The following is a 27,012-nucleotide window of genomic DNA, read 5'->3' as shown; positions in this document are numbered from 1 at the left end:
CTCCAAATGTTGGAAAGCTTGAGTCAAAAATAGTGATTGTAAAATATGGATTGTATCAGAATAACCAGGTCATTTTCAAAATATATGCACCTCCAAAAGATAGCCACTGTTACTTAAGGAATGTCTTAACCTTTAGGACAGAAAAAAGTTCATCACCAAGGAAAGATATTGTTTCAGACTTGAGTTAATAATATACCTTAATCTTGGATTTCCTTTCAGTCTGCCTCTCGTCTCTAAAAAAAAAAAACAAAAAACAACAAAAAAAACCCAAAAACTACAATATTTATTTCTTTAGAATTTCATACTTCCTGCTAATAGCTTAAAGCTTTTAGGCTCTAAAATTAAGAAAAAGTCATAGCCTTTTGTTATCAGGCTAATTACATAATTTGAGTCAAATTTCCTCAGATGTAAATGAATAAGGAATAGAAATAAAACCTACCTCATATTCCTGCTCACTGAAATAATCTGTTAAACATTTAGGATAGTATTCAGTAAAACTACTTCAACTACCATTACTTTCACTTCCCCACAAAAACCTAATAGTGTTTTACCCATAAAGAGTACTTACTTCTTTGACTAGATGGCTTTCAAAAGTCTGCCACTAAAATGGTGACAAAATTCTCATAATTTCCTCCTTCAACAGCCTAAAGTTGCCATTTTCTGATGTCAGTTATGTGTAGAAAATGTGTTGAGTTCTTTATATACTCTGCTTTATCACAACCACCTCACCAGAACCTGCTGTGAGGATTAAACGTACTAATAAAAGTACTTGAAACAGCAACTAAAACTAAGTGCTACATAATACTAGGTACTATTACTGCTGCAATAATATCAGTACAGTAATAGTACTGGTTAAGTGTCAAACAGCATGAATTTTAGTAACTTAACTATAAATTATCAGGCCCTGTATTAACCTGGTCCTTGTCAACCTTTCCACAAATTCCAGTCTTCCTGATCATCAAATACTTTCAATTTGTTAGGGTCTGTAAATGGGGGCCAACAGAGGTGAGGCAAAGAACCTCACCCCCCCCCCCAGTGGTGCATAGGCCTATCCACAAGTATGGCTATATGCTGGACCGGTAGTCAGTGACGGGTATGATCCAACTGCAGTGGTACCAACCTAAGACAGGAGGCTGACGCCTTGAGGTCAGCTCATCTGATGACGGGTAAGGGCCATATGTAGTATTGCACAGCCTAACAGGCATGGTCCCTAAGCCACATGCTTGGTGCTTAATTAAATAGAAGGGGGGAGATGCTGAGAGCCATAGCCAAGTAGGAATGACGCATGGCATTTTGGCATTTTTGGTTGAAAGGTGACGCCAGCAAGCCATTGAGATGATAATGATTATGTTAAGATGTGCATTCAATTGGAGATTAGACCCCTGCTACTTTGGAGCTCTCACAGGACTCAGGAGAGTTCCCATTGGTTGGGAAAGTGCAGTAGGAGGGAATTCCGGAGGAGGGATTTCCAGTTGGGGTAGTGTGTCCTGGGAGAAGGCCCCGTGCGTGGCATTCGCGGGAGTTTTGGAAATAAAGTTTGTTCCTGCTTGAGTGGCTCGTGATTTTGTGCCCAGCCAGACTGCAGCATTTGGTGGCCCGTACGGGAAGCCCCGGGACACTCGGGGGTAAGTTGAAGAGATAGGACGGGAACAAATCTGCTCGTCCCTAGGCAGATAAGGAGAGAGGAAAAATGGCCATTTTGAGAAAACGGAGAAGACTGATACAGTATGTTTGTGTCTTGTTTTGTCTTGAAATGTTGTATTGTCTTTGTGATGAAAATATGGAAGGGGTGTTAAGTAAATTACTAAGGGAAAAAGGCACCCCAGTGGAACCAAGAACAGTTAGGGCATGTGTTGATAAGAGCCCTGGAACTCTAGTCAGAAAGAAAAAGAAAGTTCAGAAGAAGAAGGATTATCAGGAAAAAAGTTGCAGCAAAAGGCTATTACTGAATACTTTTCGTTACGGCGCGGTGGCTGCCATGTGCGCGAGCCGGTCATGGCGCAGCAAGGACTTTCCAAGTGGCTCTTCCCCGCCCCCCGCCCGGGGAGCAGGACGCCACTGCGAGAGCCCATATCCAAACCTGACCCGGAGGCACAGTCTCGCAGGCTCTTGCTCCCTGTGCCCAGTGGCAGTTTCCCGGACTCTCCCCAGGGCCATCTGGGGCTGCCAGGGACGCTGCAGGTGGAAGATGGCCTGCGTCCCTGAAGTTTGATCATTTCCGAGGCCAGTAACTACAATGGTTCTCCCACACCTGGAAGCTAATGAATAATGAGTACTATTAAGGCTTATATGTACTAAATTGTTCACAAGGTTGTTTTCTTAGCGCCTGCTGGAATACTACAGGATTTTCTTTAGCATCATTGCCGGAGTTCCTGCCTTCATCCCAGTGCCGGTGAGGACGAGGGTGGAAGAATTTCCAGTGTTGCTGAGAACCGGACGAGACTTCGGATCAAGCTAGCTGCCTGCAAAACTTACCTGGACTGTGATTTAAGCTAGCTGCCTACAGAACTTACCTGGACTGTGAGTTAATCTATTGAGACACTGCTTTACCTGGACTGAGACAACAAACTGTAATCTACAACAAATTGTAACTCGGTATCTTTGCTAACGGTGTCATTGCTGGTATAATTTTTCCAAGGGCTTCTTGCATGGAGCCATCAATTGGCTTGGTATTGTGGCATTTTGTATCCTCCCCTTCTGCTTGTAGCAGATTATTTATGGTGTTTGTGTAAAAACCACTATGGTCGTTATCTAAATTAAACAAAAGGGGGAAATGTTAGGGTCTGTAAACAAGTCAAGATAGCACCTGGCATTTTGCCAGAGGGAGTGGTTAGTGAAGTAACGCCAGCAAGCCATTAAGTGTGGAGATTCCTTATTGGTTGACTGCTATATCTAGTTTATGTTAATTAAGATAAGCTGTGTGGAATGTATATATACCCCTCTTGTCCTACAATAAATGGCTCCCACTCCTGCTGTATCAATGTACACAAGTTGCTCGTCACCCCCCACCCCCGTTATTTTGCTGCAGCCGGACTGCAGCATCAATTCTTTATTTTTTTAATTTTTATATTTTTAGCTGTAGATGAACACGATATATTTCTTTTTTTTTAATGTGGTGCTGAGAATCAAACCCAGTTCCTCACACATGCTAGGTAAGCGCTCTACCACTGAGCCACAACCCCAGCCCTAGTTCTTTATTTTGAAGCCTCTGTGCTTATGGTTCCCTATGCCTGACATGTTCTTCCCAGATTTTTTACATGACTGACTAGTTGCTTCTCATTATTCAGGCTCAGTTCAAGTGTTACCCCAAACTCTTTCCCTACCTCTGGCCTCTTGCAGCCCCTCTCTGGCTCATTACCCAACTTCAGTTTTCAATTATGATAAAAGCGATGAAGAAACTTCCACTTGTTTACTTTTGCATTACAACTACCCACTAGTATATAGTTTCCTTTAGTATACTGTGGTACTACATTGTTCAATGATAGTACGCAACACACACTGGATAATTCCAATTTAGCAGCACAGTTATATGAACGTTATCTGTACTAACTTCCTTAATCCTCACAATAACACATTTGACAGAAGAAACAATAATTTGTTAAAGTAGCAGTAACACCAGGATATTTCTTATTCCCATTTTTATAAGAGGAAATTTAAATCTGAAGTACCTTGTCATTAAGTATTAATAAGTAAACAAAGGCCCTGGGTGAAAATCTATACATGACTCTTAAAAGTTATTTTAGTGGCCCTCAACCATAAAGGAATAAGTGAAGTTTAGGTCTCTCAATTTTCCATCTATTGTAGGAAATGTGCATTTCCACCACTTAAAGCATGAGAACCAAAAGCCTACTTGTGTGAATAGAAGCACACACAAAAAATTTTCACCAGAACACCATGCAAATACAAGTGTTTTTTTTTTCTTTCTAGAAGTATGCCATCCAGATACACCACCACCTCAATGGTGAAGACAAGACTGAAAATACTTTAAAAGGGCAAGAACGTAAAAAATGCTACCTATATATAGGAGATAAATTGTTGAAAATATGAGTGAAGACACCTAGATTTTAATCTAGTCCCTACCACTATCCAGGGACCTTGCAAAAGCCACTTCACACTTGTAGGCTAATTTCCTCTCAGATGTGGTTGGTTCAGTTTAAAATTTAGATCAACCTTAATTAAAATGGAAACTTCTTGAAGACAAAGACCATTTTGGGTCTGGTTCAGGACTTTACTTCCTGCAAGTTTCACAGCACATGATAAATGAAATCCAATAAGTGAATCATCTCTAAATCTCCTATCTTCATTTATTTGCCAAACCATGAAATTCATTCAGGTTTCAAAACAAAGCCCCAGTTTATGCCATCAAAACAGCTAAATAAACAGTTAATTTATAAATCATGTGAAACACTAAAACAAATGTGTTCTGCAAGCAACTTCTAACCTAAGAGGTAAAGAACTACCTAATCTAAAGCCCTATTAAAATCAGTTTGCAACAATGTCTAGACTATTAATAAGTCTACAAGGCTATTCATTTTTGTAAAGCTAAGTAAGATCTCTAAAATGCAAAGTGTTCCCTGATAAATCTATCTCAGACCTTTTGGGATCAAAATCAAAGAATAACTTTGCATCACTAAAAAGACCCCAATAATGCACTTTGATCATTTGTTAGTGTACATTTGAGAAGGATCGTCAGAAGAATTTGAGACTCATCTCTGAAATAAGACAAAATTGTATTCCTGCCAAAGTAGGGATTTTTGTGTGTGCCAATTCATAATCTAAAAGACATTATTTCCTTCTAAAGAATAACAATATCCACTTCCTTTGACAATTTCACTTTAAGTCCTAAACAATGACAGAATCCTCATAATCTACACAGCTCTTTTTTATTTACACAACAGCTCAATTCAGAATGGGAATTGAATATCTGAACTGTCAATGTTCCCATACAAGGAAAAAAAAATAGCTAATACACATAAAGCATAGTGCCTCTTCTTTTCTGCAAAAATCACCTACGAAGAAAAGATTCTCCCAGGTCATTCTTATTTTATCGAATTTTAATTACAAATTCCATAGGCACTGAGGTTCCAAAGGAAGAAAGGTCACTGCACTCTTTAGGGCAATGGCGTAAGATCAAGACTGCAGGCTCTGGAGCCTAACTGCCAGGGTTCAAGCCACTTCCTGGAGCCACAATTCCACCCATGCGCGCCGGTTCTACAGACTCAACTTCGATGAGGCTGTTTGCTCGGGATGGGCTAGTAATTTAAGTGATGATGCCTCTGGCCTGTGGCCTGCAAAATGAAAATAGCAACTACTCCAAAGAATGGTTGTGAGAAGTAAATGAGAAAACCTTAAGTAAGGACTTACTGGCACATCGTAAGCGCCTAACGAACGGCTGCTGCAGCGACTATTCACAACTACAGAATATTATGCAAAAAAATAGATTCCAGAAAGGAAGAAAAGCCACACGAACTTAAGGCTGCAAGTCATGTGGGAGACAGGCTTACAAGACAAACGCGGAGGCCCCAAAGGGCCGCGGAGGGCGTAGAAAAGGCTCAGCCAAAAAGGGCGAAAGGTCCCGGGAGTTAGCCGCCGAGTAAAGGGGCGCCGGTGAGGAAACCGGGCCAACGGAGCAGCCGGGAATAAGACTGATGTAGGCTGAAGTCGGCCGAGGCGGAGGCGGCACGCGGCTTAGGCGGGGCCCCACAGCGAGAGCGCCAGACCCTGCCCGCGGGTCGCGAGGGGAGGCGAGGTCCCATGAAACCCGCTGGGAGCTGCGGAGAACACACAAGAGGCCGCGGCCCGTCTCTCTCATTCAAGCCACCTTCTCCTTCCCCCTTCGCCAACCCCATGCGGTCCTCGCCCAGAGCCGCCGAGACTCCTGCCCACCGTCCATCCCGGATCTCCGCAAGCGGATGTAATCCCTGGGACTCTAGCGCGCCGAGATGTGAGGAAAGGGAGCGCCGCTTACCTGAGCTCCCCCGGGTTGAACCGCTCACCGTCCCCCCCGTCCCCGCCACGCTCCGCCATTACAGAGGGCCGCGTTCATCCACCCGCCGACTTGGCGCTCCTTATTGGTCAGAAGAATCATCAATCCCATGCGAGAGAGGCGGAGATATTCGAGCTCTATGAGATAATTGGTGAAACTGTCCATCAATCTTGAGGTTAGGGGTGGTGTCTGCCTTACTATTGGGCGAAGGGCCCGCCGACTTTGAAAGCGGTATTGAGACAGCCAGTTGATTGGTTGTCGGAGGCTTTCTGGGAAATGAGACTGTGGCAACAAGGAGCAGCCGGCGCCCCCTTGCGGTAAGGAAAAGGAGGTCCTCCCACCTTCGCCCCAGCCTCTGGTAGCCACGTGTCTGCTGGTTTCCAGGAGCTAGTTGTGGAGCCATGTTGGCCATTAGTAGCTCAGACTGAGACCACGTTCTTCGGGTGAACCAATCAAAATCGACATAGGTCGCGCGTAGGCCAATCACAGCGTTACCATGGAACCAAGTACTTCCCAGCTCTACAGTAACTCTATGTATGCATATTATTAAATAATATACGATGAATGACAAACATACTTCCCAATTATGCTAAATAATTAGTTACCGTCTTTGGTCATTATATAAGTTGCTGCATTAAGAAAAGTAAATTGGAAAAGTGGAGAGTGCAATTTACAGATTTACCGTTTCTCATTCAGTCTCAAAATGCACTTGTCAAAAAGTGAAAGCACTGATACACGCTGCAAAATGGATGAAACGTGACAACGTACTGAGAGGCCAGATACGAAAGGGCACATAGTATATAGTCCTATTTGTATGAAATGTCCAGAATAAGTAAATCCATACAGACAGAAAGGAAAATAGCGATTTCCAGGAGCGGGGTGGGGTTGAGGAATTGGAAATGACTGCTAACAGGTATGGAGTTTCTTTGGGGTTGATGAAAATGACCTGGAATTAGATGGTTGCACAACTTTGTCAATAAGCTAAAAACCATTGAATTGTAATGCTTAAGCAGTGAATTTTATTGTATGTGAATTATATTTCAATTTTTAAAAATCATGCTATGCTGAATCCCAGTTAAATATTCAAAGTCAATCATGTATGATAAAAATGTTACAAAGGGCCGGGCGGGGTGTCACACACCTGTAATCCTCAGCCACTTCAGAGGCTGAGGCAGGAGGATCGCAAATTCAGCAATTTAAGGAAACCCTGTCTCAAAAATATAAAAAATAAAAAGGGCTGGGGATGTGGCTCAGTGGTTAAGCGCCCCTGGATTAAATCCTCAGTACCAAAGAAAAAAAGTTCAAAGGCTGAAGGTGTAGTTTTAATCGGAGAAGGAAAGGATAATGAAAATTTGATTAAAGATGTGATGTCTAAACAAACTGTTGTCTGCCTAAAAGTGGAGGTTGGAGGGGTAAGAGCCCTTTTTCAACATCAGCTTATCCCAAGTCCTGGCCAATTATTCTGAAATAATTGGTACAGATGGCTCACCTCAAATCAGTTCCTTCTTGGTGGGGAAAAGGGACAACAACATCATCTCAAGACAGATCTTTCTAGAAGCTGAGTGATGGGAATATATAAAAGATGAAAATCAACCATCACTTGAAGAAACTCCTTACAGAGGTACTGAAAGTTTCACTATCTGGCAGTTTTTTGTTTTGTTTTTAGAGAGAGAGAGAAAATTTTTAATACCCATTTTTCTTTAGTTTTCGGCAGACACAACATCCCCGTTTGTATGCGGTGCTGAGGATCGAACCTGGGCCCAACGCATGCCAGGAGAGCCCGCTACCACTTGAAACACATCCCCAGCCCCAAGTTTTTATTGTTATTCGTATCTAAATTTAAGATATTTATATCTTATTATATACTCTTATTTTAAAATAGATTAAGAATATATACATGTATATCACATTCATTTCATTGTTTCGTTGTTACAGTTTATTCACATAAGCATTTCCTTAAAATTCAGGCAGTCTGCACTCAATAGTTGTATAAAGCATACTGTGAATATCTGACCTGAGCTGTGTCTACACCACTATTCTTTTTTTTTTAATAACTTTATTTATTTATTTTTATGTGGTGCTGAGGATCAAACCTAGGGCCTTGCATGTGCAAGGCGAGCATTCTACCTCTGAGCCATAACCCCAGCCCCAACACCACTATTCTTAAGTGAACCGTTTTACTGAATCAATGTGGGGGGAAAAAAAAAACTAAAGAGACTCAGTTCATCTTTTTAGAGACCAAATGAACTTTCTATAGTCAAAGCTTGATGACTCCTCCCTTACTACTAATACATACTAATAATACATAGCTGTTCAGAATAGAATAATACCATCCTTGCCCCATTGATAACAATTGAATTGTAGATCTCCAAAATTAATATATCAAAGTGAGATGGAGAAACAGTCACAAATTACTGCATCAGAGTTTAAGTGCTACTATGAAGATATTTCCCAGAAGGGACCCTGGAGAAGCCATTTCGATGCAGAATCAGGCATTTTTTTTAACTATTATTTTTTGCACACCTATTTCAAACCCATGGTAGGTACATTATATATATTATTACTAATCCCCTCAACAGCTCAACAATGCAGGTGTATTCTCATTTTACAAATGGGGAAACTGAGGCTCAGATATTATATGACTAGTGCAAGGTGACATTCACATAGTTGATAAGAGTGGAAGTCAGGCTTCAGGTCCAGGTATGCTTCTTACACCAAAGCCAGTTGGGGGCCACCAAATTGCAAATCTCACCCAAATTAGAAAGATATCCTGTGTAACGTGTCACTTGCTCCTCTTTCCTCTAGTTGCAAAGGACTTGATTTTCAGTGCTGAATCCCCAGATCCTAACAACACTCACCTAGAAGGCCAGTGTTGTCTACAGCAAAGGTGCAGCTGTTATTCTTGAAACACTGGTCTTTGAAATATCTAAAAAGAGTTCCCAGAAACAGTGCCATTTGTTTGTTGTTTGTTTGTCTTTAAGTACTTTTTAGTTGTCAATGGATCTCTAATTTTATTTATTTATTTATATGTGGTTCTGAGGATTGAACTCAGAACCCAGTACCTCCTCACACAAGCCAGGCAAGCACTCTACCACTGAGCCACAACTCCAGCCCCAGAAACAGTGTCGTTTGGACACACATCCAGCTACCTCACAGGCATCATGGATAGCAGTTGTTGATAGGCTTTGAGTAAATGAGATCAGGATTCTAGTTCTGGCTCTAGTAGGCTGAATTGTAACTCAATGGTAAGAGCACTTGCCTGCCATGTGTGAGGAGGTACTGGGTTGGAGCCTAAGCACTGCATTAAAAAATAATAATAATTAAAATAAAAAGGTGTTGTGTCTAGTCCTGGCTCTGCCCACTATTGGCTTTATAATCTTGGACAAGTTGCTTGGCTTCTCATAGCTTCAGCTTTTTGATTTGAAAATGAATTGTTATGAGGTATAATATGTAAGCTATTTACCATGGAATACACAGCAACTAAAAACCATCACTAAGTAATATTTGTTTACAGAATTGGTTTAGGACTGCTATGATTGGAGTGTTTATGTCCCCCCAGAATTCATATGTTGAAATTCTTACCCCCAATGTGAGGAGCTGAGGTATTTGGGAGTAATTAGGTCATAGGGGCAGAGATTTCAAAAATGAGATTTATGCCCTCATAAAAATGAACAAAGAAACCAAGTGTGTTGGTACATGCCTGTAATCCCAGTGACTCTGGAAAATGAGGCAGGAGGATTGCAAATTTGAGGCCAGCCTCAGCAACTTAATGAGACCCTGTCTCAAAATAAAATATAAACAGGGGCTGGGGATGTGGCTTAGTGGTAAAGTGCCTTTGGATTCAATCCCCAGTACCAAAAAAAAAAAAAAAAAAAAGAATGAAAAAGAAAAGAAAAGAAAACAACTAAACAAAGAACCCTCACTCTTTCTGCCACATGAGGTTAGACAGAAAAGGTTTATGTGAGAAAGAGGACCGTTACCAGACACCAAATTTCTAGCACCTTGATCTTGGGTTACTAAACTCCATTGGTTAAAATCACCCAGTGTATGGTATGTTGTTATAACAGTCTGAAGGACTAAGACAGATAAAAAAATTTTAAGACAGATAAAGCATTTTGTCAGATAGTGCTTTACAAAGAAGGTCAAAATCAAGATACTTTTTAGCTTTTTGCACACAGACAATGAGATAACTAAGAGATAACATCTGGATAAGTATTACTACAAATAGGAAACATGAAATCAACATGCAGGATTACAGCAAAAAATAACAATAATAGTTTACATTTCCTGAGTCCTCAGTATGCTGAGCATATTATATAAGCATCTCATTTAACAGGTAGCATATCGACCATTTTCTATGCAAGGCACTGCTTTAGCACTTTATTTTTAATTTCAGTACTAGGGATTGAACCCAAGGAAACTCTAACACTGAGCTACAACCCCAGCCTTTTTTTATTTGCTTTTTTACTTTTTGGCACTAAGTTTCCAAGACTACCCTTGAACTTGTGATCCTCCTGCCTTAGCCTCCAGACTCTCTGGAATTACAGGCTTGCACCATTGTGCCCAGCAGTTTATTATTTATTTATTTTTGCAGGGGGGGCGGGGTACTAGGGATTGAACTCAGGGCACTCAATCACTGAACCATATCCCCAGCCCTATTTTGTATTTTATTTAGAGACAGAGTCTCTCTGAGTTGCTTAGCATCTTGCTTTTTCTGAGGCTGGCTTTGAACTCGCAATCCTCCTGCCTTATCCTCCCGAGCTTCTGGGATTACAGGCGTGCACTGCCTCACCCAGCCGTGCCCAGCAGTTTTAAGCCCTTTGAATGTGTTAACATGTTTCAACCTTTATAAAAAAAAAACCTCATGATATAAGCATTGTTACTATTTCGCTTTATAGATAACACAGACACAGAGAGATTAAATAATGTACTCCCTATCATGCAATTAGCAGTGATTGAGAAAACTGGAGTTCAGACCGAGGCCATCAGGCCCCAGAACCCACGTTCATCACCAATACGCTCTACCTCCAATCAGCAGGATACAAAGTCTTCCCATGCTATTCCCATTCTGTACCAATGTCTGAAGACAGCCAGCAATACTTCTTTAGCTGGCATCTCAGTTGTGTCTCCCTTCTATTACTTCATTGGTCTGTGACCCAATTATGAAATTTAGAACAAAAGTTTCTCACCTCCCATATTCTCCACAGGACCTAAGAATGTGAGAGAACTCAGAAATCATTATGGTAGTGTTGACCATTCTGAAGAATCAGCAATGGACTGCCTGAATGCAGCTGAGAATTCCTGAACTGAAGCAAATGCATCTTCAGAACTCCAAAGATATGCCTTCAGTAATACAGAAGGGTTAACAGCATAAAACAGAGCATTTGCCTCATAACTCCCACAAATAGAAATCAAATTATCTATTCAATCATGATGTGGAAATCTATTCTATGAAAAAAAAACTTTTTATTTTTATTTTTTGGTTGCAAGGGAAAGAATCGAAAGTCAATGCCAGTGAAATGGGTATTGGTTGAAGAAAGAGAATTCATGAAATCTATGGACAGGAAGACGAGTTGGCCTGACCTTTAACAGGAGCTGCAAGGCTGCAAGGACCTGAAGAGCCTCCCTTCTCTGCCTTTCCTTCCTGGGCCACAGGACTTCTCCTTCCTCTTTGCCTGCTCTTTCTGCAAGCCCATGTCCTACCCTCACTCATCCTATTTAGTGTGGATAGAAAAGCAACATCTAGCTTGCCTCACTGTCTAGTGACTGCACATCACTGCCAAATCTCTTATTATCTACAAGTACAAATTCTTCAGAGAGAAAAAAAACGGATTGGTCATTGGGTAGCCAGCATATTAGCTGGTGTTGATTTGTATGTCATTCCCTGTGCCAATTTTGTGTAACCAGAGTAAGGTCATAGAGCACTGCTGACCTTTTCAAAGTCTGAGTTGAGAAAGGCAGTTGCACATATTTTCCACAACCACCCCTGGATGACTCAGCTCTTCCTCCAGATTGGCTCCTTTCCTTGCCTCCTTGATTCCATTCTCTGTGATCAGCCAGTTAAGCCTCTTTAACACGGGTTTCTTAAATCCTTTTAAGGACTTCTCATTGCCTCAAGGGTAAAGAACAGACTTTTGACATTGTCTTCATAAGCCTCAAAATCCACAGCATGCTCATCTCTGCAGCTTTATCTTTCCTCATTGTTTTATAAGTTCTAATCATATTTGATTTCTTTTAGTTCCTCAAAGACTCCCATCATCTTGGATGCTTATCCCACATGTTTTCTCTCTGCCCATAATGCTCTTCTTGCCCTCTTCACCCAAATAAATTTTTCCTATCTGAATTATTTATCTACTTGTATATAACAAATCATCCCTAAACTTACTAGTTTAAAATAACAAAATATACTATTCCCCAGCTTCTGTACATCAGGAATCCAGGCACCACCTAAGTATCTTTGGTTAAAGTTTTCTCCTGAGGTTGCAGTTGGGCTGTGGGCCATGATTGCAGAGACCACATGATGCTGAAGGATCTGCTTCCAGGTGTACTCACCTGGTTATGGACAGGTATCATTTCATTACAGGTCATAGGCTAAGGACATGCCACACAGACCTCTCTATGAAGCTGATCACAATATGGCAGTGTTCTTCTGTCACCACAAGTAATCTAAAAGAGGGAAAAAGAATGCCCAAGACGGAAGGCCCAGACTTTTGGTAACAATATTAGAATATTATAACCACTTGTTACTACATATTGTGGCACTGAACATGCTGTGCATAATGTTTTACATATTTTATATTTTTTGCCTGCCAACTTATTCTTTTTGATGCTGAAGTATCTTGAAGCAAATTATAGATATAACATTCTACCCCTAAACAATTCAGTATGTATCTCTTCATAAAATCCTACAATTTTCTACACAGCAAAAATATTTTCAAGTCAGGCATAGTGGTACGTGCCTGTAACTCAGAGGCTAAGGCAGGACGATAGCCAGCCTCAGCAATTTAACAATACCATTTCAAATTTAAAAAATAAATAATTAAAGGGCAGTGAATATAGCTCAATGATACAGAATCCCTGAATAAGATCTTCAGTACAAAAAAAAAAAAGTGTGTACACACATTTTTTCAGATGTAACAAAATCAACAGTAAAATCAAATTCATATTTAAATTTATCCAGCTGTCCCCAAGATGTCCCTTTCAGTGGTTTAGCCAAATTAAGGTCCAATTCAAAACCAAGCCAAGATACTCTGAAATTAGAACAGCCCCTTTTATCATGATACTGACTTGCTGAAGGCCAAGCTAGTTTTTCCTTCTGGGTCTGTCTGATTGCTTCCTCTAACTCTTGTGTTTTCTGTAATTTCAGAAAGATCTGAAGAGTTGATAATGTTTAAGTTGAAGATTTATTTTTTAAATTTTTTTTAATATTTATTTTTTTAGTTGTAGTTGGACACAATATTTTTTATTTTATTTATTTATTTTTATGTGGTGCTGAGGATTGAACCCAGGGCCTCACATGTGCTAGGCAAGCACTCTACTGCTGAGCCACAACCCCAGCCCAAAGTTGAAGATTTCTAACAAGAGAACTTCATAAATGTGCTGTGTATTTCTATTGTATTACATTGGGAGACATGTATATCTGCTTGTCCTACCCTTAGTGATACCAAGATTGATATGGGGGAATAGTGATAACAGTTCAAGCTTCCATGGTAATCAGAATATTTTCTTCATGATATTATTTTGGCTTCATTCATAAATTCAGTTAACTATCCATAAGGTTAACCTATAATTTATTATCCAAACCATCACGCTGAGACTGAAAAGAGCACTATTAATAATTATACTTGGACAACAGTCATAAACTAGGACCATCTCAGGCCAAATGGAATGAATGGTCAACCTTCTTGTCAACCATTAACCTAATGATTTAAAACTTTTATCCTTTCCTGAATCAATACTTTCCTTGAGGGTAGCAAACTAATGATTTTCTAATTTTATGTTACCTTCTACATTTACTAGCTGACAGCCTTCTGCAAATTAGGGATTTCCTTCAATAACAGGAGCTAGTTACCCAATACTATTCTATTTTTAAAGCAGATAAATGTTTAATTCTTTTCCTTCATCAATTTTCAAAACAAAAGATGATTTGATAAACATCTCATCCGGAAACAAATTTATTTTTCTGATTTCCTCTTTAAGTATTATTCTGATTCATGGATTTTTAATAGAGCAAATTGTTTTCAATCAACTATAATCAACCATTTTGATGCTCAGATTTCCATGTATTATCCATTTACTTTTGTTGTAAAGTTGTATATCATGGTTGTTGTTTGGATATGAGCTGTCCCCTGCAAAAGCTCATGTGTTAATGCAGGAATGGTCAGAGGTAAAGTGATTAGATTATGAAAGCTGTAACCTTATCAGTGGATTAATCCTGTTAATGGATTAATAATTTGAATGGATTACTGGGTGGTAACAGTAGATGGGTAGGTGTGGCCAGAGAAAGTAAGTCACTGAGAGATTGCCCTTGAAGATTGTATTCTGTCCCTGGCTCCTCACTGAGTCTCTTTCTGTTTCCCTACTGGGCAGCTTTCCTCAGCCTTGCCCTTCCACCGTGATGTTCTACCTGAACAGACCCAGAGCAATGAAGCTGGCTGACAGTGGACTGAACTTTCAAAACCGTGATCCCAAAATAAATAAGTCAGTGAGCAAATTGATTAATTGATGATCATTTCTAATTGACATAAAACCATTCTAACACTTACTGAAGACTTTCCCATGAAATAACATATCTGGATTAGCTTCAAAATAAATAAGAGTGGGATATGGGTAGAGGGAGATATCAATGAAAAAAAATACAATTGACTATTACTTGATAATTCTTGAAGCTGGATGATGAGTAGATGAAAGTTTATGGTACTAACCTCTCTACTATTTAATGTTTGAAAAAGTTCCATTAATAGAGAAAATATTCTAGGCCCTTGAAACATTAAAATACAAAGAACTGCATAAAAGTATTTAAACTGATACACAGCAAAATGTATCTGTATCATTGGTCTGTGGTCTGACAGCAGATAAGAAAAGTAAAGATGAATCATGATACAAGATAATCTAACATAAGCTAAATTAGATGGATAAATAACAAGTGCATTCTAACAGAGGAGATAACACAGCACAAATCTTATGTTTAACTTTTTGTTGGAAAGTTGACAACAATGGTAGATGTGATTGTTTTTTTCTTTTATTCTTTTCTCTTTTTAGCTGTGCTGGGAGTTGAACCCAGAGCCTCATGCCTGTGTGATTTTTTTTTTTTTTAATGTCCAAACTTGTAGGAAATGTGATGACCACAAAATAGAGGGGGAAAAATTTTGTGCATAAATCTTTTTAGAAGAAAAGATACCTACCAAGGAAGGAATTGTTCAAGCTGACAAAGGTGAGGAGCCAGATAAAAAGATGCTAGATGCCAGAACATGCTGGGGTACAAATATCTCTTAAAAGTATTATTTCTAATAGATGTAAAAGAAATAAGGAAAACAGAAAATCACCACTAGAACCACAACAGTGATACCTGCTGCAGGCAAAATTCACTGCTGAGCACCAAAAGTTGGTGACATTTTCAGAAAAAAAGGTTGTTGTTTTAGAGCCTCAAAATATCTCCACCCCAAATTTACAAAATATTGGAGTTATTTTAACCTATATTCACAAATTATTGATACTTCTCCCTCCAGAAGATGGGAGTTTAACCCTTTCTCTTTGAGTGTGGGTTGGGCTTAGTGACTGGATTCTAACCAATACAGTGTACAGTGAGAGGGGAGAAACCTGGCAGACATCATATGAAACGGGTGACAGAGGCCAGTATCCCTGACAACAACTGTGAGGATGGCCTTAGGCCTGAGCCTAAGCAACTCCATTTTAAAAATTCCAGTTTGAAACCTGCCTTCTCACCAGGCACACCTAGTATGGCCCTCAGGCACAAACAAGTCACTTCTCCCCACCCTGACAAGCTCAGAGTGAAGCCTCTGGCAGGCGGTCCTCGCCCAGTAAGAGGGAAAGGCTCTAGATAATAGGGATAGGCTCCTGATAAGAGAGAAGGCAAAAAGATCAGGATAGGGACCCCCTAGAGCAGATGTTTTAACCCCAGGGTAAATGATATCACTGGGAGATCTGGAGGTAGCTGATAAGGCTTGAAAGGGAGGTCAAAAGTCCCAAAGTTTGGTATAAATATTAGAGCAAATGAACAGACATTCAGCCAGCTGACAATAATGCCCTCACACTGAGAGCCTGATGAGAGCCTGGACTGATATCCTAACACTTTTCAAGTTAAACACAAGATTTGTGCTATGTTATCTCCTCATAAGGATGCACTTATTATTTATCCATCTAACTTAGCTTCTGTTAGATTATCTTGTATCATGATTCATCTTTACTTTCCTTATCTGCTGACAGATAAGATAAAGCCATACTATGAAGTATTGCTGATCCTCTGCATTTTCCTCATAGCTCTCAAACTCTACAGCTATGCCTTGACCCTGGTGAGAGCCGCAACTTCTCCCTATGACCCTCCACCCCAGGAGAAGCCTGCCTTGGTTCCTGATCTGGTTACCATGGTCTGAGTGAGTGTGCATCTGCTGGACTTGGAGCCTAAAGTTTGAGACTTTTGATCTGACACTTGAACTCAGCACACAAAGGGAATGTCTGTCATGAGCTTGTCAGGATTAAGTGTGTTTGCAGTGCTTAGAATTACTCTAGAATTGTTTGCTGTGAATTGATTATGTCTGTTGCAATGCCTAGCATTAAGGATTGTCTTGATTAAGGACCTGTAGAGTAATATTGTGTTGAGTGATTTGAGTGAATAAAGCATTGAAAAGGGCGGAATTGCATGTACAGTCTTTATTTTTCCCCTTTGACTGCATAAGTTGCACCCTTTGGCCATCATGACAAGTACTCAAAAAAAATTTTTTTTTTTTTGGGTACCAGAGACTGAACTGAGGGATATTTAACCAGTGAGCTACACTTCCAGCCCTATGTTTTATTACTTTTATTACTTTTTTTTTTTTTAAAGACAGGGTCTTGCTAAGGTGCTTAGGGACTTGCTAAGTTGCTGAGGCTGACTTTGAACTTGTGATCCTCCTGCCTAGCTAGGGCCTTCTGAGTCACTGGGATTACAGGCATGCAGCACTGTGCCCAGCCCTCAAGGATCTTAAATATTGTGGGTGGAAACCACATCCATACTATAATGTATGCCTTAGCCTGTCCACCTACAAAATGAGAGGATTGGATAAGATGCCCATCCAATGGTATAGGCAAGAAGTACACAATAATGCACAGTGGTGCCCCCAGAAAAAGCTCATTTGCATGAGTCCCAAGAAAGTTCCCAAGTTACCCTTGACCATAAAAAGTACATATGCACTCCTAGCTTTACACTTTCCCCCAAATAGATTTTGTTGGCAAAATGGGAGTAGCACCAAAGTCAAGAACTCTTATATTAAACTGAACACAGAAAGATTCATCATAAACCAGCGTGCCAATTTGTTAATTTAGAAGGAAAATTACAACTGTCAGATGGACAAGATATTCCTGTCCTCCCTGTAGGCAAACTTACATAACCATCAAAATCATCAGAACGCAGCTCAATGAGATTAGAAGAAGAACAAGGATAGTTAAGTTTTTCTATTTAAATTTTTAATGGCTTAAGTCCATGATAGCCCAATAAATCAGTATTCCAAACAGAAACATATCTTCCACTCAGACCAAATAAAGATGTATCTTCCATTTGTGCCTGCCCATGCATTGGCAGAACTCTGCCCAACTGAAGACTTACATAAATAGCTAAGCCTACTTCTCCAGCTAGAAAGAAAAATAAAGAGGTATGTTCTTTACCGTTGAGTTCTGTAGAAAACAAAGAAAAGACAGTAATTATTATTATTAAAGTCATAATAATAATTGTCAGTCAACAGACAGTGAATAGTTGGTGAACTCATGAATTTTCCAGACCCTTAAGAAAATTTTATGGATACCTGGGATCTGTGAGCCATGGATTAGAATTCTGCTTTAGAATGACCATCTATGTTTGAGTACACAATTTTCTTCCCAATAAGCTATCCTATGACCATTTAAGTATCCACTTATTAAATGATGATCACATTCTCTAAAATTACCCTGATTTGTGTTTTTCTTGAAATAATCAACAAATCACTCACAATCTCTTGGTCTATTAACACAGATGGCAGCTGAGAATGAAGGCCCACATTTGTAATCCCAGCTCCTCGGGAGGCTGAGACAGGAGGATCTCAAGTTCAAAGCAAACCTCAGCAACTCAGTGAGATTCTGTCTCAAAATAAAATAAAAAGGGCTTGGAATATATATTAGTGGTAGAGAACTTCCAATATACACAAGGCTATAGGCTTCAATCCCCAGTACTCATCCCACACACGTGAAACAGATGACTATGCTTAAATCCATCGAGTGTGCATTTTACTAGTTTAAATCTCAGAAATTTTAGTTTGTCCCAGAATAATAATGAAACACTTACAGTCTCTTGGTTTATTAACATAAATAGTCAATGAAATCCATCATGTAAAGTTGGTGCTATTTCTTTCACTGAATTTTGTGGGGAGAGGGGTTGATTGAGACTCTGTCTCATTTTTTTATCAACAACAGTGACCTCTTTTGTAGTTCATTACAGCTCTACTATTTAAATTTTTCTATTTCTCAAAATTAAAATAACAATAATAACAATACAATCTCAGGGATCTTACATAAAGATACCATTTAAGACTGTATCATAATAACAATTGTTTCATATAAATTTTTCATATACAATTTCCCCAAATTACCATCTTGAGAAGTTATGGAAACAAAATGGAGACTGGGAGAGTTTAATGTTCTCAGGGTCACATACCCGGTTAATGGCAGAGACAGGGTTACAACATTGTACCTCCTCAATGAAATTGACTGAAAGCTCCATTACAATTGTCTTTTACATTTACAAAATTCAACACCTGTATTATGTCATTAAGCACCACACCAGTCTCAGGAGGTGGGGAGTGTTGATAATTCTTTTTATTTTTATAGCAACAACTCATCATTGTAGAAGTTATTCGAACTCTTCTCCACGTGTCAAACATGTCAGATTAAGTATTCCATCTTTGGGTTCAGAAGACTATCCTCCATTCATTTATTTGTCCATTTGGCCAACATTTGTGTACACTGATTATGTGTCACTATTGCTAATGACGCAAGTGCGTGGAACACACGATACAACAGAAGTAGACAAACAAACAAATGTTCGCCAAAATGAGTGGCCTGTAATAACTAAGCAATTAGCATATGCAGGCATTTTAATGGAATTTCTCATTTAATTCCTCATGATAATCATACAAACTATCCTCATTTTACAAGTGAGGTGACTGAGGCTTAGAAAGGCTAAGCAAGTTGTTTAAACTCACACAATTTACATGATGTAGTTAGGCAACCCCACACTACCAATATTGTCTCTGAATCTTTATGTCCTACTGCTTAGAATTCAAATAGAAACACAGACACAGGAACTGTGTTTGGAGAAAGGTTCTATTATGGAGGTGGAAACTGAGGAGGCAAAAGGATCAGAAAAGGAAGCTCTAGAGCAGCTTTTGGGGAAGTAATTTTAGAAGCAATAAGAATGTCACCAAGGCTAGTTCACTGGTGTACAGGGTAGTGGCCAGAGATGGGCCTAAAAAGGTGGATGGGTATTTTATTCTGCAAGTGATAGGATGTCCGTAGGTAAGAGTTTCAAGTGCAGGAGTGACAGATCAGCTCTACTTCTTAGTATGCCCACAGTGAAAATGAGGAATTAGAACAAAGCAAACTTGCAGTTGGGGAGACAGGAGAAAGCTGCTGAGATTGATCATGATAACATCATGAACCAAGACAATGAAAGTGCAGACTGAAAAAAAGAGACAGACTTAGGAGCTATTTGAAAGTCAGAAGCCAGCATGGTGGGACATACTTGTAATCCCAGCAATTCAGGAGGGTTGATTGAAAGTTTGAGACCAGCCTCAGCAACCCAGCAAGACCCTCAGAAACTTAGCAAGACCCTGTCTCAAAATAAAAATGATAATTATAATAAAATGGCTGGGGATGTAACTCAGTGGTAAAGTAACCCTGCGTTCAATCCCCAGTACAAAAATAAATTTAAAAAATTAAAAGTTAGAATTAACGAAACTAGGTGATTGACTAGATTTAAATGTGGGCAGGAGGGGAGCTTTGGACAACATTAAGATTTGTGAATTAGGTAGCATAGAAATAACTTATCCACTTCATAGACCAGGCATAAATCCTAATACAGACTTGTTCTGGTTGTAGACTTGGGTTTATGCTAAATCATAATCAAATCCCCTTGTTAGTGAACTCTCATCACCAGACACTCAGGATTTTTAGAACAAAATAGAAAGTGAAAGAATGTAGAAATTAAATGAATTACCCACACCCCAGTCACTTGCATCAGTACATCAAAACGTCATGACCGGAACTGACATGAACAATCACAAGTCCCTTTCTGCAGAAGAGCTTGTCAGACTAAAATAATAGTAAAATATAAAAAACAAGGCTAAATACCATTGGTAGAATTCACTGTTAGTGAACTGATTTCCTCCCCAATTTTCATTACCTTTCTAATTTGTACAATTCTAGAGTAAGAAATGGAAACAATGGTAATGAGGTGTAACTCCTGTTCATAAGGAGGTTATGGTGTAATGAGGAAGACTAAGAAGCAAAAGTGTTCAGAGATGAAAAGAGCTTCAAAGGGGATGAGCTCAGATTCTGGAAATCCTACCAGAGGGGCAGGAGACCATCCTTGTGGGCAGTGTGCCCTCCTCTTCAAAGTCAGACTGCTTCCCTGGAGGAAGTATGGAAGAGCATTGCAGAAGGCAGAACGGCCTGGGATGAAGAAGGACATTAGATTCACTTGACCATTTTTCCAGAGGATGTTTTGATGCAGCAGTACTGAGAAGTAAGCAATCAATATGCAAGGACAGCTGCAGTTTCTCTGTCATAGTCTGTCTGGTTTTGGTCCTAGATCTGCCTCTTACTAGCTATGTAATTTGGGGCAATTTATTTCCAGTGTTTGTGCCACAGTTCCCCCCTCTTAAAATGAAAATAATTTTATCTCCACAGAGTTGTTATCAAGGTTAAATAAATGTAAGCCCATTTGAGTTGTTGGGAACAGGGCTCATAGTGCTCAAGAAACTTAGTTCCTTGGTAAATTAACATAAACTCTTTTTGTCTCTGCTCCTTAGACCTATTTCCCAAGCTGTCATCCATCATCCTGTGACTTTTTTGAACAAAGATTTCTAAGNATATATAATTTCATTCTCATTTTGTTACCTTTTGCTGTCTTTATCTCTGAGTCTTTGTCTCCGCTTTACCTAGCTCTGTCTGTTGCATAAAATGCTCTTGAAGAAATAAATACTAACTATTACTCTGCGGTTCAGTTCGCAAGGGATGTTTCTGGCAAAAATAACCAAACTGGAAATGGCTATGACTATGTGGTGAAATGTATCAACTAAACATCCACTGAAGATTGAAATGCGTATCTGCAACTTTTGTCCCAGGAAAGTTGCATCTGGTAGACATTGTCTGGTAGATACTCTGAAGGAACCTCATGAGAATAACTAAAATTGGTAAAATCTGATGCTGACCAAAGTGTTCAATGATCATAGTTTCATTCTAAAATTTAAATGAACAACAATTTAAAGTTGTTTCTGTCAGAAATAACTTTAGTAAACAACAACAACAAAAATCAACAGTAAAACATAGAAAATATATAATATAAAAATTGATCCAGAAATTTATTGTTATTTACTAGGGTTTATTACTTAGTAGTATTTATTATTTATTAGCATTTGCTTCTGAAATGGGCTTTATTTTTTTTCTTTTTCTTTTTTTTCCCTGACAGTGCTGGGGATCAAACCCATGGCTTCATTATGCTAGGCAAATGCTCTTTCACTGAGCTACATCTCTAGTGCCTAAAATGTTCTTTCATGAATATGCAGCAGTGTTGATTAAATGTCATTAGGTTCTAGAGGATCAGGGTCAGGATGGGGATATGGATCAAGGTGTGTGTATATGGCGGGGTGGTTTAAGTTAGAGAAAAACAAAGAGCTGGAGCAACATACAGAACATGTTCATGCTATTAGGAATCCTATGTTATCCTGGCTGATGCACCAGAGTAGAACAGGGTATAGACTTCAAGGTAAATCCAACTCAAGTTGAAGAAGAGCTCCATATGCACTAGCTAGGTCACTCTGCAAAAGTCACCACCTACCAGGTGTGATGGCACATGCCTCAAATCCAGTGGATCAGGAGGCTGAGACAGGAGGATCACAGCTTCAGCAATTTAGTGAGGCCCTGTGATTTAGTGGGTGAGGCCCTAAGCAACTTAGTAAGACCCTGTCTCAAATAAAATATAAAATATAAAAAGGGCTAGTGATGTAGCTCAGTGGTAAAGTGCCCCTGGGTTCAATACCTAGTACCCCGCAAAAGTCACCACCTCCCCAAGCCTCAGCTTCCTGATCTGAACAAAGGAATTACAGTAGTACTCACCTCATGAGATTATGATGAAGACCAGGGATACGCCCTTAGCAGGTGTCTAGTATGCAGTGAGCCATCACCATAGATATTGATCATGATTATTTGCTATTGATCTGCTTTTTAAGTGTGTATGTATATGTGCTCTCAGAAGAAGTTACTCATCTAGCTGGCTGCTATCTAGTTAAGGACTTCTTTTAAATCAGGTCTTTTTATCATATTCTTTGCCCCCAGCCCCAATTCCAGGACCCCAGCACAATGCCATGGTGATCATTGAATCCCAGTGATTTTTAACTGTATGTTGAGTGCATATTAAAGAGAGAGAGAGAAAGCAAAGGGGAGAAAGAAAGAGGTTGGGGGGGGGGGTCAGGGCTGCTAGACATATGGGGTGCTTCCAAGAATTGCCAGACAGATGGTGAGCAGGGGAGCAGCTCAAGGCAGGTGAATACCTGAGCTACACACTAATCAGCTGTCAGGTGGGTCACGGATTGGAAAAGGTGGGAAACAGTATGCAGTGTATTCCACAGAACCAGAGGCTGCCTGAGGCCAGGTTTGCAGCTGCCTCTTCTCCTCCTGGCTGTGTTAGTACACATTCACAACATGTTCCATTTCACCTGGAAACAGCCCTAAGTCAGGTGAAGGGAAGCTTTGCTGACAGCTTTGATAACTGGACCTTTCATGAAAGGCTCTGAGCCACTTTGGCCTTAGCCAGCACTCCACCTCCTCCAGTCTTGTCTTCCCTGAAACTAAAATACAGCTTGGAAAGACAGCTCGGTGCCCTCACAGTCGCTGTGGCTCCCTCAAGCCACGACATGCTCCGTTTTTTATGAGCCTGCAGGGCTGTAATTCTCACCACTTGACGTTTATGGGAGGCTTCGTATTAGCAAAAGGCTTTACAGCCATTTTTATGAGGGATGCATCCCCAAGCCCTGTCAGGTGTAATCACACAGACTGAGCAGGAGGCAAAAAGAACAATGTCCGCAGGCCAATAGTTCTTGCCCGCTGGCCAGGAGCGGAGTCTAGATGCCACCGCTCTTCAAACACATGCCAAGATGATTTTCTTGCCCTGGTCACCTTGGCAGCTCTCTCTCCATCCCTATGATCCATATCCAATCGACCAGTGAGTCCTGAAAGCCAGACTCCAAAGGCACCTCAACTCCATCCATTTCTCTTTTTTCTCATATTTTTAATTGGTGCATTATAATTGTACATAATTAAATAGGGTATTTTTAGAAAAAAAATATATCTGTTAAATAAAATGGATAGGAGTCCATAGATTTGAACTAGTCCTCAATAGTCCAAACCAAAATGGAGTCACTTGCGATAATGTTCCACATCACTAAATCAAAACCAGGTTGTTAATTTGACCTTTTGAGAAACCAGGTGAGAACAGCCAATCACTAAACAGGCCAATATTAGCCATCACATTAAGAGAATGTTCTGTGTGTCAACCCTTACTAGGAAAGTAAGGTGATGTTAACCAGTTCACTTTGTCTTATGCCCTTCCCTAGCTTCTGCTCAAACTACCTTATAAAAACCAACTGTTATTCCTTACCTGGCATAGTGCCTCTCTATTTCTGTTTTTTATTTTCTTTTTCTTATTTTTTGTTCTTATTAGTTATACATGACAGTATAACATATTTTGACGTATTATACATATATGGAGTATTACGTATAATACTCCCATTTTTCTGGTTGTACATGATGTGTAATTACATTGGCTGTGTATTCATATATGCACATACGAAAGTAATATCCAAAGCATTCTACTATCTATCCTACTCCCATTCCCTCTCCCTTCCCTTCATTTCCGTTTGTCTAATCCTAAGTACTTCTGTTCTTCCCTGCCCCTCCCCCCTTATTGTGAGTTAGCATCTGCACAGCAGAGAGAACATTCAGCCTTTGGGTTTTGGGGATTGGCTTATTTCACTTAGCATGATAGTCTCCAGTTCCATCCATTTACTGGCAAATGCCATAATTTCATTCTTCTTTATATCTAAATACAATTATCTCATACTAGACAAAGGCACCAAAAACACATTAAAGAAAAGGTAGCCTCTTCAACAAATGGTGCTGGGAAAACTGGAAATCCATATGTAGCAAAAATGAAATTAAACCTTCTCTCTCTCCTTGCACAAAACTGATTCACAAAAGTGAATCAAGGACTAAGGCATTAGACCAGAGACCCTGCGCTTAATAGAAGAAAGAGTAGAACCAAATCCACATCATGTTGGCTTAAGAAAACTTCCTTAACAAGACTCCTAAAGCGCAAGAAGTAAAATCAAGAACCAACAAATGGATGTATAAAGACACTAATTGGTGTGAAAATACTTTGTATACAACCAGAGATATGAAAAAATTGTGCTCTATATGTGTAATAAGAATTGTAATGCATTCTGCTGTCATATATAAATAAAAATATTAATTAAAAAATAAAATAAATAAAATCATAAGTTCGTATAAAAAAAAGAACCAACAAATGGGATGGAATCAAACTAAAAAGCTTCTTCACAGCAAAGGAAACAATCAAAAAGTGAAGAGAGACTACAGAATAGGAGAAAATCTTTGCTACCTGCCCTTCAGACAATTAATCTCCAGGATATATAAAGAATTCAAAAAACTGAACACACACACACACACACACACATACAAAAAAACCTCAATAACCCAATTAATAAGTGGGCCAAGGAACTAACAGGCACATCACAGAAGATGAAATATGATCAGTCAACAAATATTTTAAATAATGTTCAACATCTCTAGCAGTTAGAGAAATGCAAATCAAAACTACACTGAGATTTCATCTCACTCCAGTCAGAATGGCAATTATCAAGAATACAAGCAACAATAAATGTTGGCGAAGATGTGGGGGAAAAGATATACATTGCTAGTGGGAATGCAAATTGGTGCTACCACTCTGGAAAGCAGGGTGGAAATTCCTCAGAAAACTTGGAATGGAACCACCATTAGACCCAGCTATCCCACTCACTCCTCAGTTTATACCCAAAGGACTTAACATCAGCATATTATAGGGACGCAGCCACATCAATGTTTATAGCAGCTCAGTCCACATTGGCTTAGCTATGGAACCAACCTAGATGCCCTTCAATAGATGAATGGATAAAGAAACTGTCATATATATATATATATATATATACACACACACACACACACACACACAACAGAATGCAACTCAGCCATAAAGAGAAATCCATCCATTTCTGCCCATCTCCCCAGCCTGATTCCCCAACAACAACACCTGCTCCATGCCTCTTCTACTGTCCATCATCCATACAGGAAGCAGAGTAACTCTCTTGACGTTTCCTTATTTAATGTATGCACTTTTTAAACTTTCTGGCATTTCTGGGGGAAAAAATCTTTATTGAATCTTATGGCAAATATATTCTATGAAGGCAATGCTCTTAAAAACAAACATCTTCTTCTGAATAAAATTTATTGGTATAACTAAAAAGAACAAATAAAAAATTAAAAAAAAAATAAAGTTACACAAATTTTTTAAAAAATAAAAAATTTTGGGAATAAAATACAATTTCCTTCAAGAGCTTCTGAGTCCTTCTACTATCCGTGTAGCTCCCACCTTCCCCTGTAGCCTTTCCTCCTCATTGCCCTCTGTGCCTATTGTGAGCTCAGGAACTCACTGAGCCCTTCTCTGTTTCCAGAGTTTACACCACTTCTCCACCAGCCTGGAAATTTCTGGCCCCAGTCTCAGCACAGAGGGCTTTCTTTCACCCTCCAGTCTCAGTTCACAGATCAATCTCAAATTGCCATCTCTCTACATGACCCTGTTAATCACTCTCTTGAGCACTGTGAACAACCTTAAAATGCTTCCTACTGTCCGAATAGCTTATTTAAAGTCTGTCTCCTTTACTAGAATTTAAGTTCCATGAGAACAGAGACTTCAAGTGTACTTCACCTCTGTGCCTCACCCAGCAGGAAATAGAAGCTGTGTAAATATGTATTGAAAAATCATACTGTAAAACCTCTCCTCAAACCACTTGCTTGTCTTTATTTTCATCAGCAGAGGGCAGCAAAGACCCTAAGTTATCTGATTTCTGGCGTTCATTCGAGAAACTTCAGAAAACTTATTATTCTTTGCCAAATAGCAGGCTCAGACTTATCAGGAATTTCAGGGAACTATTTAGCCTTACAAACTCTTTCTTCTCTTTATTCCCAAAGCCCCCTTCACTCTGATCCACTTACTGGATTTTTCTTAAGGATCCAGGCTGACAATGCCCCTTAGGAAACAAAAGCAGATGTTATAGGGACTGAGCCAAAAAGAACCTGATGGCTTGGAGCCTGCACCTGCCTGACTGACAAGTGCGTGGGGGTGAGCAGCGAAGATGCTGGTGTCATAGCCCACAGCTGTTTGGGGCTTAAGGATTACAGCTCTCCCTTATGGTGTGTGGGCGGAGCGGGCAGCAGCTAGGCAGCTGCTGTTT

General features: G+C 39.7%; 1 protein-coding gene across 1 annotated transcript in view; it reads right to left on the bottom strand.

The window, feature by feature from the left end:
* Positions 1–6,073, bottom strand: part of Tcerg1 (transcription elongation regulator 1) — a 61,668-nt gene extending 55,595 nt beyond the window's left edge. The window contains exon 1 of the mRNA XM_048811745.1: positions 5,969–6,073. Within this exon, the coding sequence (XP_048667702.1) occupies positions 5,969–6,027 (59 nt within the window). The 5' untranslated portion in view covers positions 6,028–6,073. The remainder of the gene's footprint in view (positions 1–5,968) is intronic.
* Between the last annotated feature and the right edge of the window lie 20,939 nt (positions 6,074–27,012).

Source organism: Marmota marmota, unplaced genomic scaffold, assembly GCF_001458135.2.
Source record: "Marmota marmota marmota unplaced genomic scaffold, marMar, whole genome shotgun sequence".
Taxonomy (NCBI): Eukaryota; Metazoa; Chordata; class Mammalia; order Rodentia; family Sciuridae; genus Marmota; species Marmota marmota.
Note: the sequence above shows the minus strand (reverse complement) of the source record. Positions and strands in the feature narration are given on the sequence as shown.